The 17,408-nt window shown below is 37.5% G+C and overlaps 1 protein-coding gene across 2 annotated transcripts in view; it reads right to left on the bottom strand.

The window, feature by feature from the left end:
• Positions 1 to 17,408, bottom strand: part of SULF1 (sulfatase 1) — a gene marked incomplete at its 3' end in the record, with an annotated part of 76,843 nt that overhangs the window by 50,008 nt on the left and 9,427 nt on the right. For both annotated transcript variants that reach the window (XM_083359376.1, XM_083359377.1), the window contains exons 3-9: positions 16,954 to 17,123; positions 10,686 to 10,836; positions 9,370 to 9,545; positions 8,686 to 8,814; positions 8,365 to 8,421; positions 6,901 to 7,030; positions 862 to 1,078 (exon numbers count right to left, since the gene is read on the bottom strand). In XM_083359376.1, the coding sequence (XP_083215502.1) occupies positions 862 to 1,078; positions 6,901 to 7,030; positions 8,365 to 8,421; positions 8,686 to 8,814; positions 9,370 to 9,545; positions 10,686 to 10,836; positions 16,954 to 17,123 (1,030 nt within the window). The remainder of the gene's footprint in view (positions 1 to 861; positions 1,079 to 6,900; positions 7,031 to 8,364; positions 8,422 to 8,685; positions 8,815 to 9,369; positions 9,546 to 10,685; positions 10,837 to 16,953; positions 17,124 to 17,408) is intronic.

Here is a 17,408-nt window from a genome sequence, read left to right as displayed (position 1 = left end):
CTAAAGATGGTTTACTATATATTTTTAGTTATTATTTAAAAATAATTATAATCCTTTTTAATCTTGACAGACGCTTGGTGGCTAACAACAAAGCAAACATCGTTTAAATCAGGGGTCTTCAAACTTGGCCCTTTTATGACTTGTGGACTTCAACTCCCAGAATTCCTCAGCCAGCGTGCCTGGCTGAGGAATTCTGGGAGTTGAATTTGACAAGTCATAAAAGAGCCAAGTTTGAAGACTCCTGATTTAAATGCAACATGAATATAATGAAAACAACGATATACAAAAATGCCTATAATGGCTGTCCAGAATCAGTTAGGGCCATACCAAATTTCACTAGTTTGTGAAATGCAAAAAAGATTGGGTCCCTTAACCATCAGAAAGATATTCCACAAAGTGGGAGCTACCACTGAGAAAGGCTGTCATCTTCTCTACATCAAATGTACATTACAAGGCCTTTCTGCAGGCCCTCTCTAGATGGCTGGACTGTATGGGCAATTTTCAAGTCAGTTATGTCTTTAAAAGATAGCTAGTATAGAAAGAACATACTTAAACTTGCTTTATGAAGAATGAGCTATTAAATAAATTGCACAAATTCTGCAGGTGGGAAATTTAATTTTTGAATGCTCTGCAATGTAAAACCAAGACATTCTTTATAAAATTTACCTTTGCTCTTCTAGATTACCACCTGAACATTTTTTTAGGATGATAATTCAAAGATGTGATTCCCATTCTAACAAGTGAGTCTGAATACAGTCTGAATACTGGCAGTTTTTTTTTTTCAACCTATAAGGAACAAATGATTCTTTAGCATTGCTGCCCATCAAGATCCCTGGCTTTTCCAAACCTATCATCACCTACTTTGTACACTGGAGGTCCTCATGAAACCCCTTTGATTTTTCCTTTGGGCCCGACTGGTCTGATAATCAGCATCCCTGCAATCACAGTCATTTTCTTTGCTGCTATATCCCTGGGAATGTATACTCCGTGTTCTTTTTCTCATAGCAAGAACGTCACTGGCCCCTTTGCATTTGTGAATACGTAGTTTACCAGATGTGTCTTCAATACACTGCCATTTCTGCAGAAAAAGACAGTCCAGTGAAACATAGATGGCAATAATATCCTAGAAAGCATTTATTTCTTTTTTGCATCTTGAACATTAACCTATGTACTACAGTGACATTCATACTAGCCTCATCTTACCATAACTGCATAGTTATCCAGTATGCACAGGGCAATTCTTCACCTTCCTGCTGCTTTCAAATAACCCTGATACAACATACAGGTTACCAGATTTTGTGCAACAGCGCTCAAAATTTGTCAGATGATGACCAGTGCTATAAACTAGATTTAATCAACACCTAGTTTGTTATATCATAATGCTCTGTAACTTGACATAGCCTTCCACACACTGTGTTAACATTTTAAGGTCCCCTATACTGCATCTAAAGCTTCTTTTAGAGTCTTGTTTCTATATATACTTTGTTTTTTAAATTCATATATCTTTTATATTTTATAGCTTTGAAAAATATAGAATTTTATTTTTACTCTGATTTATCTTCTGGTTTTTAAATGACTATACTCCACCCTTCTTATGCTGTTTTATAACAATAAATAAATAAAAAATTAAATACTTTTAGGCAAATACGTTTTTTAAAAAGGAAATGCAAACAAGGTGTAAGTCTTTCAAATGACGTTTGCTGGGAGAGGATACATATATAATTTACCAAATTCAAAAAGTACTTGCATGATTTTTGCGTCCCTTTAAACTTCATTGTAGTCTTGGGTTTGTTTTGGGCAGAATTGGATGAAATTTCTAAACAATTAATAAAACTACACTTGCTAAGTTTCCAAAAATGAGACGTGTACATATCCCTGGGTTCTGTAGCCAATGGAAAAGACACAGAGCAGAGAATATAGTTGTACCATACAAATCTGCAGTTTTTCAGAAGAAAAAGCAGCAGCAGAATGGAAAGCCTTTGATTTGAAAAAGTTGAGACTGCACTTCTTGCTGTTACCAAAAGGGGTCGACAGAACTCTGCTCATAATTTAATGTTTTCCATGCATACAAGTTTCTTTATCCTGAGAACCACATTAGAACAGCAAAAATGGTGATTTTCTCATAGAAACCTAATGCTTAATTCCTGACCAGGAAACCTAAAGAAGTTATAGGTATGTTTATCTTGACTGTATGCATAGTAACTTTCTGATATTGCCGCTTTTTCTCAGAATAATCCCGGACCTTGTGCTTCCATACTCCTGCTAGATTCTTCTCTGAAATTATTTTCATAGACTAAGCTATCTGGAAAAAAAACTTTTCCTGTCTCTTGAAGAAATTACAGAGTACCAATGGTGACAAACATATTTCTGGAAGCATTTGCAATAAACCACATAAGGTAGATTATGATGCACTCCCTTTATTGGTTTTTGTAAGTGTGTTAATGTAGCTTTGCATTCAACATCATTAAAGTGCAATAAATGTCCCACCGAAGTCTAAAAAGTGAACACCCTTTATTTAATATCCTGTGACAGCTTCAGACAGCGACAAAAGCCTTTCGTGTAATAAGGAAATCAATTACATTGTCTACAAAATATGTCTCAATGATCGGCATGCCTGAAAGTTAGGGAAAGAAACATCGCCAGCTGACAATTCAAGCTTTAAATATGCTGGAAAGTTTGACTGCCAAGACATAAAAAGTGCAACATGGAATAAAGAACGTGTTCAGAGGATTCAGCAAGACTTAAATATCCTCAACTTGGTCTGCACTTTAATATATGTGACAAAAGAGACTAGTCAAGAAAGAACAGATGCTGAGTGAAGGTAGATTGAATACACAGTCAGTCCCCGATAACAACCATTCAATTATGACTGTTTAAAGTTATAAAGGCACTGAATGAGAGATTGCTGTGACCAGTTCTCTAAGTTCTAGCTGTCCCAGCACCCCCACAATCACATGATTAAGTTTGGGTGCTTGGCAACCAGCTTGCAGTTATGACGGTTGCAGTGCCCACATACTGTGACTGTAATTTGCAACTGTCTATGGAGATTCTCAGTCATCCAGGTCACGATTGTTCCCAAAGTGCTTTTTCACAAGGCAACCTTCCTTGCTGGCAAAGGAAACAAGTAAAGCCAATAGGCAAGATGGTAGGGAAGACTGCAGGTTGTATGGGTAAGTCCTCCCCACCCATGCACCAGCCCCTTTCCACTTGCACCATGTCCCCTGCTCACTCACATACCATCACACACCTCCTCCCCTCTGGCAACAGCCATCCCAAGCCCTGTCGAACTCACGCCATGGCTCTCCTGCTATTTGCACACTCTGGTGCATTTTTCCCGCCAGCAGCAGTCATTTACTTGACTGCCAACCTGCTTATAAGTTAAGTGGGACTTGCAACTTCTCGCCAGCATCTCCCAATGACTCATAACTCAAAGACTACCTTTAAAAGAAAGTGACTAATGGAAAGTGACTAATGGAAATAAGTATGTTACGGTATAGAAATATTAATAAATTAAATTAAATTAAATTAATTGTTTGGTCTTACGAAGAGAAGAGGATTGATTTGTGAGTGAGTGTGTGTGTGTGTGTGTCTGTGTGTATGAAGGTCGAGTAATGGGGTGAGATGAAAGGGAAGGCTGAGAAAATCATGGTAGTTGGAGTTGATAAACTCCTCAAAAAGAAAGAAGCTTAAGAAAAAGAAAAGTAAGAAACTGTATAAATGAAGCATAGAAAGGTAATGAAGAGGAATACATCACTGAGATATGTTGGTGTAAACTACCTTTAGCTATGTTTCCCTTATCTTGTGACTTAAAATTTATTGTACTTACATCTTCTATACTCCTTTTTATGTTTTGCATAATGTTACTTAGCTCCTTAAATAATGGTGTGATAGAAATGTACACAAGTACTGATGCATATACATTTTCTTGCATACCATAAGACTTTATGAAGTCTTTCCTATGCTACCCTTCATCCTACAAGCTAGTATATAATTGTGGGGAAAATGCATTAACTTGCCATCATTGTCTTTTTCACACACACAGATTGAGAGTCTGGATTTTAGACTGATAATAATGCTTTATGTGTTTCAATATAACTGAGTAAATATTACAGAGTGTACTGAGATCAGTGGTGTTTCTATGAAGAATAATAATGTTAAATGCTTTTTGTGGGTTCTTGAGACTTTTCTAAATAACTACTTCTGCCTAGCTTTTATCTGACCTTTGCCAGACTGGGAATGAAGACTCCTTTTGTGAGCAAGCAAAACCATCCATTAAGCTACATTCTACATGTCCAAAGTTCTATATGCTGCTTGATTAATTGCAGCAGTGCTTTTAGTGGTGAAAATTTGTGACATGCTGTGAAACATTTAAGAGAAGAATGAATCAAAATAAAAATGTATATTGTCTTTGGAGGAAAAAAAAAACCCAGCATTTTGAAAAGCAGCAAATGAATTAACAAAAAACAAGGTAAAACATTTCCCCATTTTTTATAGCTGCCATCATCTCACCCCCCCCTCTCAGTCTGATGAGTAATCAAGAGTTAATAAGAAGATTCCATTTAACAATCACAGATGCCAGTGTTTATCTCCCTACCTGGAATTTATCAACTTTCTTTTTTTTCAACTTAATATTACGGTTATGGATTGGATAATTATCAATAGATGCTTGTTTTCTGTCAGAAGATTAGAAATGGCTAGACGAAGAATATTTCATTTACTTTCTGGTACATAATGAAAGAAGGTTTTGTTTTGTTATTTTTGACTTTTGTCACAAGCCTTAGTTCATTTTGAGCCTTAACTTTCCTGACTTCCTTTTTGCAGGCTTCAGCTATTTGCTGACATTCTGCCTTAGTTATGTGCCCCTCTTTCCACTTTTTATACTTGTCCTTTTCGTCTTTCAATTTATCAGACAGTTCTTTGTGCAGCCATGCTGGTTTCTTTTTTTTTTATTGAAAAGTTTTTTTTTATTGAAAAGTTTTAACATACAATTTTTTCTTTAAAAATCCCCCTCCCCCTCCCTTCTCCCTCCCCCCTACTCCCTCCCCCCCATGCTGGTTTCTTTTGAGATCTTTTTTCTTCTTCTTTAAAATTGTGAGTAGACTGTGTTTTTATAATCTCACGTTTCAAAATTTCCCAAGCTTTTGGAATTGTTTTTCCCTTGAGGATTCTCATCCATGGAATCCTTCCCAAGATCTCTCTAAGTTTATTGAAATCAGCTCTCTTAAAGTCCAAGTCTCTAGTTTGATTTTGTTCTATTGCTTGTGCTTGCATGTTGAATTCCAATATTGCATGATCACTCCCCTTCCAGGTTCCTGTAACTTCAACATCTTCTATCATTTCATCTGTTAGTAAGAATTAAGTCCAATATAGCTGACCCCCTAGTTCCATTCTCTACTTTTTGGGAGACAAAGTTGTTTGCTAAGTTTGTCTGGAACCTGTCTGATGTAGAGTTGCAGTTCTGCACTTGGTGCAGAGTTTGCCTCCTAGTTGATGTTAAGGTAGTTAAAGTCCCCTATTACTATTGTGGTGTGCTTCCTACATACCTTAGTTAAGGTAAAAAGGTAAAGGTTCCCCCGCAAATGCGTGCTAGTCATTTCCAACTCTAGGGGCCAGTGCTCATCTCCGTTTCAAAGCCGAAGAGCCAGCGCTTGTCCGAGGACGTCTCCGTGGTCATGTGGCCGGCATGATTAGACGCCAAAGGCGCACAGAACGCTGTTACCTTCCCACCGTAGTGGTCCCTATTTTTCTTCTTGCATTTTTTACGTGCTTTCGAACTGCTAGGTTGGCAGAAGCTGGGACAAGTAACAGGCGCTCAGTCTGTTACGTGGCACTCGGGATTCGACCCGCCAAACTGCCGACCTTCTGATCGACAAGCTCAGCGTCCTTACCCACTGAGCCACCACGCCCCTTAGTTAACTGACTAGCAAAAAGTTCATTTATTTTCTGTTGGTTGGATGCCTATAGGACAGGGGTGTCAAACTCAATTTCATTGAGGGCCGTATCAGCATTGCGGTTGCCCTCAGGGGGCCGGGTGGATAAGGCCAGGGTGGGCGTGGCATACTGGGTGGGCGTGGCTAGAGTGTGAATGGCCTACTGGGTGGGTGTGGCCAGCTCTACATCGTTCGCATCAAGGGTGCCTATGGGGGCCTGGGCAGGAGTGGGACAGATCTGAGGGTCTCTGGCAGAAGGAGGGTCTCTGGGCCAGGACCAAGGCAGTGGGGGCTGTTTCCTCACTGTTTCCAGGATGGCTTCGCGGGCCACATGAAACCACTTCGTGGGCCGGATCCAGCCCCCGGGCCTTGTGTTTGACATGTCTGCTATAGGATAAACCTATAGCAATATCATTCTTTTTTTCTTTGATATTGACTCAAATGCATTCAAGACAATTTTCATCATTGTTCTCCTCTATTTCTGTACATAAGTAGTTATTTCTTATGCATAACATAACTCCACCTCCTCTTTTATTAGGTCTGTTTCTTTAAAACAATTTAAATCTCTATAGCTGTATTTCATTCATGGGTTTCATCCTACCAAGTTTCTGTAATGACAACAATATCATATTTACCCTCACATACGACCCTCACGTGAATTTCTAGTTCACCCTGCTTATTCCTCATACTTTGTGGGTTGATGTATAGACATTTGAGTCCTTTTTCACTGACCCTGTTTACTTTCTACTTAACCTGTTTTGTGTCTGAGTTTCCCTTCTTCTTTACCACCTGTTTGATTAGTGCACATGGTATGGAGCACACTATCAAAAGCTTGATTTTCCTTGATAGGTAGTCTCTTAAAAATCTGATCCCTATGAAATGTATTATCAAATTAATCACTGCATTATCACATCAATTCTTAAAGAATTATGAGGTATAATTAAACATTATATGGTTATCTGATGCTTACCTGGCCAGGTTGTTCACAAGCTGTTTGGTATCGAGTTTGTTGACATAATTCTTTTACTCTCTCATATTTAGGCAAATGATTTGACTGCTGGGTATTTTTGCCCAAATCTTCCTTCTTACGCAAAAATTTGCTTTAAAAAGAAAAGAAGCAGTACTTTTGAATATGTGTGAATAATATGCATGAATCAAAACAGAAGTGCCTATGAAGCGGAAGTAAACAAACAAGGTCTGTCATTTGTTTATTAGAGAATTAAAATGCAATGCATTTGAAATAAAGGTCAGGGTGAGACATGAGAAAAGCCTTAATCTAAAATGTTTCCTCAACCCTGGCAATTTTAAGATGGGTGGACTTCAATTCCCAGAATTCCCCAGCCTCCATGTTGAAGTCCACATATCTTAATGATGCCAAAGGCTGAGAAACACTGGCCTAAAGAGATCTTTGAGCTGTCTTATATGATTTATACATGTTCACAAGGACATCTAAAAAGACCTTCTGTGTGCTCGGTTCTTTCCAATGTACAGATTTCCACATTTTGCAGGGAGATCTGAACACTGGAGGGGAAACATATTTTAGTGTAGAACATGTATATGTATATGTACATGTATATGAAGGACAAAGGTAACTGGCAAAATTCAATGCGCATTTCATGCAGTTGTTGTCTCCTAATGAGAGAATACATGGATAGAAGAAGGGTATATGTTCTACATAAAATATGCAGGATAAGCTCAACCAGGGATATGGCATTTGCCTTCCTTTCTATCATTTCTTGGCACAGGCAAAGAAAAAAAGGCAGAGTAAGAGTTGGCATCTGGTCTTGCCTTTCATACTGCATAGGATGATCTCTCGAGGCTTGTTCACCACAAGCTTTTAACATGGAAGCTGCTGAGAGTTGTAATGATTCCTTCCTCAGCCCATATACTTTGGCAGGACCCCTCTTTTGTACTTCAGTTGTGAAAATATCTGACTCGAGAAAGGATGAAAAGATACAAGCCAGCAGTGTCTTTTGCCAAAGGAGTAAAAATAAGAGAGAAGGGGGGCGGGGCAGATTCTTTCTCTAGGCATGTTGGCTTGTGAGGGACAGTGCAGTCCTAAAACTAAACCAATTTCAATCTTATTAAATTGTGTGTTTTGCTGTTTTGTTCTTTTCCTCAGTTCCTAAAGGGTGCCATTGGGGAAAGTTTGTATTACCAAAAGTGAGGAGATGGAAAGCAGTTCACACCCAGTGAAGTCTTAGAGGAAAAGTCCCAAATATTGTTTTTATTTTGCCTTCTTCCCATTCTCTAACATCCAAGGCAATTTTGTTTTACAGTTCAGATCAACCTGGCGTGGCAAGGAATGAGCTTCACAACCTGCACTGTTAATAGTAGCAAAACAAGGTCGAACAAAGGATGTGCCTGCATACAAAAATTAATAGAATTGCCCACCAGGCAATTTCCCTAAAACTCTCTCAACTTCAATAATTACCCTCTTTCCACCAGGAATGTATCACGCCAAACTTTGGTTTTCTTGTTTGTTCGAAACCTAAAATCAAAATGACAATAATATACTGTTGGCATTCATGGCTATGTCTGGCTATGCATTTAAAGATGACTAATTTGTTTTTACTCCAAGTGAATTATTTAGTCAAAACTTCCACAATTTTATAAATATGATCTTTAAAATTGTTTTGTGTGCTGGGAAAGCAAGGGTCACTTGTACTTGTTTAGACATGTTTCATTTTCCATCTTTACAATCTAACTCAGCCATTTGCTAACGAATAGGCTTCAAGAAAGTGCTTCAGCTCACCTGTTCCCTGGTTTCTCGAGGTCCAGAAGTTTTAGAATAGATTTGCCATCCATATCTGGAGGTGTATCAAGTCCTGCAATATCCAAAACTGTTGGAGCAAGGTCAATATTTAGCACCATGTGAGATACTCTGCAAATTAACAGAAAAGGTCAGAGCTGTATTATGCACATTAGAAGAAACACCTTAAATCTTTGTAGAATTAAAAGAATTTGAGTGTTATTTTATAAAAGTATGGCACCTTAAGACAACAAGTTTCAAGTTTCCTCCAAGTTTCCCTTACCGGACAGTGGATTAGGATGAGGCACTCTAATTTCAGGACGTAATAAGTTATGTAATGAGATAAAGCAGCCATGGTACTTGAGTCAGCAGACTCGTGGCTAAATATTTATATACCAGTAAAACCACAGTAAGTGAAATATATCCTCACATGACCCCATTACAGTCCTAGCAGCAAGCAACAAAATAACTGTATAGGGCTATAACAATAAAAAGGAATATGCCATTATACTTCTAGCAAACTTTGGAAAGAATAACATTTCCAAAGTAACAAAAAGATACTCTTCTTTGTTCATGCTTTGCAATAATCTTGATGAAAGAAATCATCCACAAGAATGACAATCAAATGTGCTTACAAATATTTTACATAAGGTACAACAGCTGTGCTGCAGACATAGGAGAACGTACACTGATCCCGGCTCTATACTTGGACCACGAATAAAGAAAGGAACGCGAATATCAAAATCATATGGCATTGACTTTCCCTTGACCAGTCCAAACTGTCCAATATGGTAACCATGATCAGCAGTGTAAATAATGTAAGTATTCTCCAGTTCTCCAGTTTCCACTAGCATATGATATAACTGAAATGCAATAAATGGAAAAAAATCAATGCAAATCAATGCTAAATCAATCATTACAAATGCACACAAAATTTACATTTAAACAATTCCGTTAGGGCCATGTCATTAATAAACCAATTAAAATCCAGTAATCATCAAACATTCATCATATGCTTCTAGAAGAGATATAAATTCCATCAGATATATAGCAGTATTGAAATGCGCATTTTTAGAGCTTGAAGCTTCAAACAAAATGCACCCATTTCATCAATTGTTTCCAGATTGGAACCAAGAACTGTAGTTTGTCCTGATCTTGGAATAGAACTAGTCTGTTCGAAGGCTGAAACAATTGAGTCTTTCAACCATTACAAGAGTGACAAGTGGACTTTGGTGCTGAGGATTTTTCTTTTAAATTCCTAGCTTACCAGTTCAACAGCAGGACTTTGGCTTGTCTCTTCTGAAACATCTTTAGAGCACTTAAGGAAAAGTAGTCATTCATTTTGCTAGCCCAGTGAAAGAGGGGAACTGCTGAAACCTGGTGAGCATATCAGGCTGTCTGCCTTCAAAACAACCCCATGTGATCGTTTTTCACATTTATGACCATTGCAGCATCACCATGGTCATGTGATCAAAATTTGGACTCCTGGCAACTGGCATGTATTTATGACAGTTGCACTGTCCCACGATCATGTGATCACCTTTTTGCAACCTTTCCAGCTGGCTTCCAACAAGCAAAGTCAATGAGGGAAGCCAGATTTGCTTAACGACCGCATGATTCACTTAACAACTATAGTGATTTAGTTAACCACTATGGCAAAAAAGGTCATAAAATGAGGCACAACTCTCTTAACAACTGCTTTGCTTAGCAACATAAATTTTGGGCTCAGTTATGATCATCAGGTTCGGACTACCTGCACTCTACAATGCTTCACTACATATCCCTTGTATATATGCTATCTATTTTACCAGAAGAAATCTTACTCTTTTTTATGTACTTGGTTTGCCTTTCAATCAGTACTGCTGAAAGAATGAATGGAATAAAAATTGGGGTATTCATATAAAAATGAAAAGTAAGTAGAATTCTGGGACGAGGATTTCCTACTATAGCAATATTCAGAATGTAATACTACAGAATGGCTTTAAGCATTTTTGTTTGCTTACCCTTTCCATGGAATCATCAACTGACAGCAGAGTTTGAAGTCTTTTGCGTTGCAAGGTATTTGTAAATTCCATATGGATGGGAAGCATAGGCCCTGTGTATTGCATGATCCAATGCTTATCCATATTGGGTGCATAGTTGTAACTAGGAGTTCTACAGAGGAAGATAATATAGATTTAGCTCCAATAAAAGAGAATATCTTACCAACTAAGTAACATCATCACCACACTCAGAGAGCATCAAGAACTCCGTAGACTAAGGTATTTGTAGTTTTTGATACAAAAACCTGCACATTGCACATCAAAATATCTTTCAGAAAAAATGCAAGATTATGAAATGAATACTCATAAATTACCATTTGAGTAAGCAATAACAATTAATAGCTAGATTATTTCAGACAACTCTGATATCTGATTTCCAGCACATTATATATTTATAACGCCAATATTATATTCACTTGATCTGAAGCCGTTGTAATAATTGCTGTTTTGAGAAGGAGTGGCCAAACCTCACAACCTTTTTAGACTTACCAATGCAATTTATTTTGTAACTAAAAATGCACAGGCCAATGTTGGTCAGCACTTAACAGAAAACCAAAATGTCACCCCAAAGTCCACACCTATTCTTCTAATATATTTGACCTCTTGTTTCCAGCAGGAAAATATTTTTTTTCCCAAAGAGAGATCTGAAAATAGATTAGTTGGGATTGCAACTGCTATCATTCCAGCCAGCATCTTCACTGTGATATGATGGGATTTTAGTTCATTTTAACTAGAGAGAGAGTTTTCATTTATAATTGAAGAACTTGTGCCTATGACTGAACAATAGAAAACATATTTTATTATGTTTTGTCCAAAAAAATTAATTTCCAGGACAAGTTAATCTCCAAGAAAAAAAAGCAACTTGATATCCTGAATGTGGTTTGGGCTCATGCATGTGTACGTTTTTAAAAAGTGGAAACAAACTAAGTTTGTTCTCCCAGTCAATAACAAATTGCAACAGATCCTACATTTTTAAGGAAACAATAGACATTATTCAAATCCAAATACACTTGTTTTGGTACAGAACCACTGATTTCAACCAAACTGTGTCAACAATCCTACTGGTGCAAGAATGTCATGTAATTAAGGGATTGCTTAATTAACAGACATTCCTCATTAACAGACACTGTGTCATAGTTCTTTAGTAATACTGTAATGATAATTTTTCATCTAAGTTTGCCAAGCTACATTTGCTCTGCTTTCCATTCTTTGCAGCAGACAGCTCCTATGGTTGCACAGCATCACAATTTCTGCCACTCAAATAAATAAAATAAAACCAAACATGCTCATATCATGCCACTCCCTGCAGCACTCTTATCTTGATTTCTGTATAATTGCCATGATTAGAGCCAGAAAATAGTGTTTATCTTCTGTTTTGATTACTGAAGAGTCTATTAATGTTTGGATGCTGCCCACAAGCTTCAGCTGCCTCATTTGCCCCTGAGAAAATGGCTGCAGCCATCATTAAGAAGGATGTTGTGTCTATTCTTATATGGGAAAATATCATACTAATGCTACTACTGTTTGTGCTGTAGGTATTTGATTGGGTGTTGCTGAAAAGAGAATGCTTTGAGACAAAGATTTTAATATCCTTCGAGACATCCATAACTCAATTATTGAAGGCTGATACTTCAGGCTAAAATAATGTCTTTCAAATCTCAGTCTCACCAGTGCAACTTACACATGGTTGGAATTCCACAACAAGCAGATAATATTAGGTGGAATATTAGCTCTGCCAGAAGATTATCAGTAGAAACTGAGAGGGCTCTGTGAATTCCACCCTTTCCTTTTTGTATAGCTGATAAGCCTTTGCCCTTTATTGTGAAATGTGTCAGACTGAGATCCATATTATGTTCTGTCCAAACTATCTTAAGAAATTATAAGAATGTAGGAAGTATTTTCCACAGGAAGAAATAGAATTTGTGAGATAAATTTTTAGATTTTATTGACCCTTCAGTCATTTTTGTTATCAGACCAGCTAAGGGCCTTCAGAAATCTTTCCATACTCCTGTGGAAGGAAGAAAAGATAAACAAACTGTACTTTCTTTAAATTTTACTACACTAGTGCATTGAAAAATTTCTCCATTTTCTACAGGGCTTATTTCTAACTTCAAGCTATTTTCCCCTAATTCCTGATCAGACATTTGGTTTTTTTGCACATTGTTAGAGTTTGGAGCAACAAGGAAAAGTTAATAAACTGCAATATGGAATATGGAATATAAAGGACTGTGGCTAAATTTTGAAGGTCTTAGTCATGAACAAGTTATTCTATTTTCCTAACATAGTAACAAAGAACAAAATTTTCAACAATTTAGTCATTTTTTATATTTCTTTTGTATATATTTTTTCCTAGCCTTTCAACCCTTTTGTCTTTCATTTTAATATTATTTCCCATTGTTAACATTATATGAATATATTTGTTAGTCTAACAATAGAAACCAAACCAAAAAAGAAAAAGTCGAACCCATCACTCAGAAAAAAGTGGTGCCAATATACGTTTGACCACCAAAAGAGAAGAATCCTCAATAGTTAAATATTCAAACGATGACATAATAATTTCTTACTAAATTATTGTATTGCCCTTGCCATTATTTTCATAAACTATACCAAAGGAAAAGTCAGGGAGACATTGGATTTTTCCTTTGTTATCTAGCCATGATAAGGTAGCAGCATATTAAACTTCAGAAACCATTCCTTTAGCAATTTATTCATGTAAACTGGCAGTTTATCTTCCATTTCTTCTTTTACACCTCCAAGTAAGCTCTTACTCTGTTTAGTCTTTCAATTTTAAAACAAAATATTCCATCGCCTCCTGCAGCGACCGCTGAATAAAAGATGCATAATACTCCCAGAATTTCAAGACAGCTAGGTTGGGAGAAAATAGTGATTCCTGATTTGTGCCTTCACACTTTTCATAATCATTTAAGTACAAATCACTTTGGCTTCAACTATTTCATATTTGCAGGAATGCATGCTGAGTTTAAGAAAAGTTTCCATGGTTACCAAGCTCAGATATTAATAACATACGGTGTTCAGTGCAGACAAAACTTTTCTCAATCACCTAATACAGAAAGAGTGGAAGTGGCTGTTAAGTTCAACGCTTGAGAGCCTTCTTTAATCATTTTTAAAGTGAGCACAGATTACCACATGCAAACTGGGGGCAAGTGTGAAGACAAACACTTTAACTCTGCTTTGCCTTCCATCATTTCCGACAGGTAACAGGCCACTCGCTGCAAAAGAGGGCTTCCTTTGTCTTTGAAGACCTTTCATTTAATGGAAACCCTGGTCAATCAGAGCTCTCAACTGTGCAGACAGCCTCCACAGAGAGTGGAGTCTCTCAGCTGCAGACACCCCCTCCCCCATATAAAGACGGCGATGGGAACAGTACAGCTTACATGCTTTAAAAATGATTAAATGGGGCTATTACTTGGCCTTAGTTTCAACCACTCTATGAAATCTGCTTCTAATTAAATTTTTAGAACACAGCCATGTCTGACAGGCTTCAGCAAGTCCTCCTTCCCCTTTCTTACCTCCCCTGCCTCATCCTGCTATCCTGTCTGCTATCCTGTTTATTTTTGGGGTGGGGGAAGAAACATTAGCTGCTGAAGTGATAATGCATACTTTTTAGAAAGTCAAAATTTTTAGAAAGTCAACCTTTCAGTATTTAAAAAGTAAGCGCTTGGCCTAAATAGAGCTATTTGTTATTCCAGTGGTCTCTGGTGATCAGAGACTCCCTGCTAAGAGGGATCATAGAAGTAATCTGTTGGCTAAACAGTCTGTCAAAGGGAGTGTGGCCCAGTCTCCCACAAAAACTTAATAGAGAAGATAGCAAAATGTGGACTGGATTTTGCTTCGAGGTGATGGATACAGAACTCATTACAGCTATAAACCCCAATGTGCCTATGTGAGTGGCTCTCAGTCAAGCGGAAATAGGTGTTGAAATACTACAAAGCTCCCAGGGTCTGTACTGTTAATATATTTATTAATGTTTTGAGTGAGGACATAGAAAACATAATATGCATGACATATACATAAGTACTTAATTTGGAAAGGAAAAAACAAAGCAATGAGTGTAGAGTAGGAAAGACCATGTTGGGAAGCAATATACAGTATCCTGAGAGAAACTGGTCATCTTGGTGGATTACAATTTGAACATGAGGCAACAGTGTAGGTGGAAATAAACCAAATGCAACTCTAGGTTGCATCAACAGAAGTCATTTGTGCTTTCATTTCTGTGCTGGTTGGACAAACTCTGACACACTGGAGCACATCCAGAGAACAATTAAGATGATTAAGAGACCTGGAAGAAAACCTTTATGAGAAAACAATTGGAGGAGTTGTGAATATTTAATTTGGAGAAGTCTGTGGGAAAATGTGATAGCTGTTTTCAAAAATCCAAAGGATTCTAATGTAGAAATATGGAATAGTTAGGAAGATTTTGTTTGGATATCAGGAAGTATTTCATAATCCTAACAGCTGTTTAACTATGGAACAAATTGCTTCAGGATATGGTAGGTTCTTATGGGAGGTGTTTAAACAGGGTGGACAGCCATCTGTCAGAGACAGCTATAGCAGTACATTCCTGCATTGGAAAGGGAATTGTGCTAGATCAGGGGTCCCCAATCTTTTGGGCACCAGGCACTGATTCAGTGGAGAAAAGTTTTTCCATGGACTGGAGAGTGTGTGGTTTTGTTTGCTGCTTGCATCCCATGGATGGGGCTTTGCTTGTTTGTGCAGACCGGTTGCTGGCATGCCGTGGCCCGGTACTGGTCCACAGACTGGGGGTTGGGGACCCCTGGGCTAGATGATCTCCATGACTCAGTCTAACCATTTTGTTCCATAACTGCATGACTCTATGGTTCACCCTGTACAGGTTGGGAAACTTTTGTATCTTAAAATTATTTTGACTCCCTCCTTAACTGTGCAACTTCAGTCTACCAATCAGCTATTATGACATTTATGTACTGATTATTTGTGAGACATTTAGGGTTTCAGAACTAGGAATAGACAAAAATAAATGCGTGAGAATTTAAATGTCCCCATTTCAGGTACAAAAATAAGCTCTTTTAATTATTTTGAAAGTATTTCAAGCTTGAAACAGAGCTATTTCAAAGAAGAAATTTTGCATCTGGAATATTCAAAATGAACAATTTTACAAAGTTTCACTTAAAACAGTTCAAAATAAAGCACTTCACAAACCCTTAAGAACTGTGTCTTTTAATCCAAATTTTAGTCTGAATTTATCACACCAATTAATACATCAAAGTAAGAACAGGGGAGATTTGGGTGGGGTGAGAAGAAGAATAGATGTAAAAATCCCGACCACATTTTTTACATTTATTGTTTTAAAATGGTGAAATAAACTGGCTTTCTTTCTTGTGCAACCATGATTGTATTTATCTCAGGCCTAGTTTTATACATATAGAAGGATAACCTGGGGAAATTCTGAAATATAATTTTCTGAAATACATTATAAACGGATCAGCAAATACATCAAGGTAAAGATCATGGCTATGTTAATTCATATTCTCAGGGCTTTTTTTCTCATAGAACGCTCAGAATGGAGTTCTGGCACCTTTTTTGTATGGAACCTTGTAGGGTAGGCAAGGCGGGTTGTATGACATATGTGAGTTCTGGCACCTTTTTCTTTTAGAAAAAAAGCACTGCATATTCTGTATGTTTTACTCAGTGGTTTTTAATAGAGAAGCATGCAAATATGTGATCCGCATCTATCACCATGAATAGGTACAATCCACTGCACAACACCAAAACATTATGTATTTCTCTTCCATCAAGCTTTAGTGCAAACATAATTTGAATTGTACAGAAAGGATGTTCAGAGAGACAACTGAAAGAAATGCAGGCAACCCCAAGGAGAAAAGAAAGGACAGTTGGAAGAAAAAGGTGTTCCAACTGCTTTAGGCATCTACAGTCCACACACCAAGCCAAATGACAACTCAGTATTTCATACTGCCAAAAGTGTTCACAAGGCTTTCCTCAAACAAAAAAGATTATGCTTTTCAAAAAAGTAGAAAATATGGGACCCACATATAAGTATAGAACATTCTAGAGTATTTCACTGAACCCTCAAAGAACTGAAGCATGGCAAGAAGGTGACTGGCTGAAGCTATGTAGGACATCAACTCTCCATTTCATTACACACCTGAAAAGGGCAGTCAGCAATGAAGTGGCAAAGCCCAGCATGTTCACAGTATGAAGTTTCACTTACATGTGCTGAGAAGCATTTGGATACAGCTCAGAGAATTGTGGTGCAGAGTCCTCTGGGCCATGGGGAGCTGCATGGCTGATCACCATCATTATAGGTCTATGGGGATATGTCCTCTTAGACATTTTGAAATAATTGATACTGTCATTAGTGATTAAATCTGTAAAATAGTCCTGAAACAAACATTCAAAATAAGCGACAATTTACTAACTGCATCCAATATCACAAGGTCATATTATAGTGGCTTAATCTGACAGGCTTTGAAAGGATTTCACCTATCTAGTTTTAGAGCCTGGGCACAGTTCGTAGGTCAAATATATGCAGCTGAATGCCTACATTCGGATAGGCTTATCTGTGTAGATAAGGAGGAATAACACCTTTTAAGGTGGAAGACAAAGACTTAGAAACATTTAAATCAGACACTCAAGCTCAGTCACTACAGCTGGCTCAGGAATTAT

The sequence above is a fragment of the Vipera ursinii genome (genome assembly GCF_947247035.1).
Source record: "Vipera ursinii genome assembly, chromosome: 3".
In the NCBI taxonomy this organism is placed as follows: domain Eukaryota; kingdom Metazoa; phylum Chordata; class Lepidosauria; order Squamata; family Viperidae; genus Vipera; species Vipera ursinii.
Note: the sequence above shows the minus strand (reverse complement) of the source record. Positions and strands in the feature narration are given on the sequence as shown.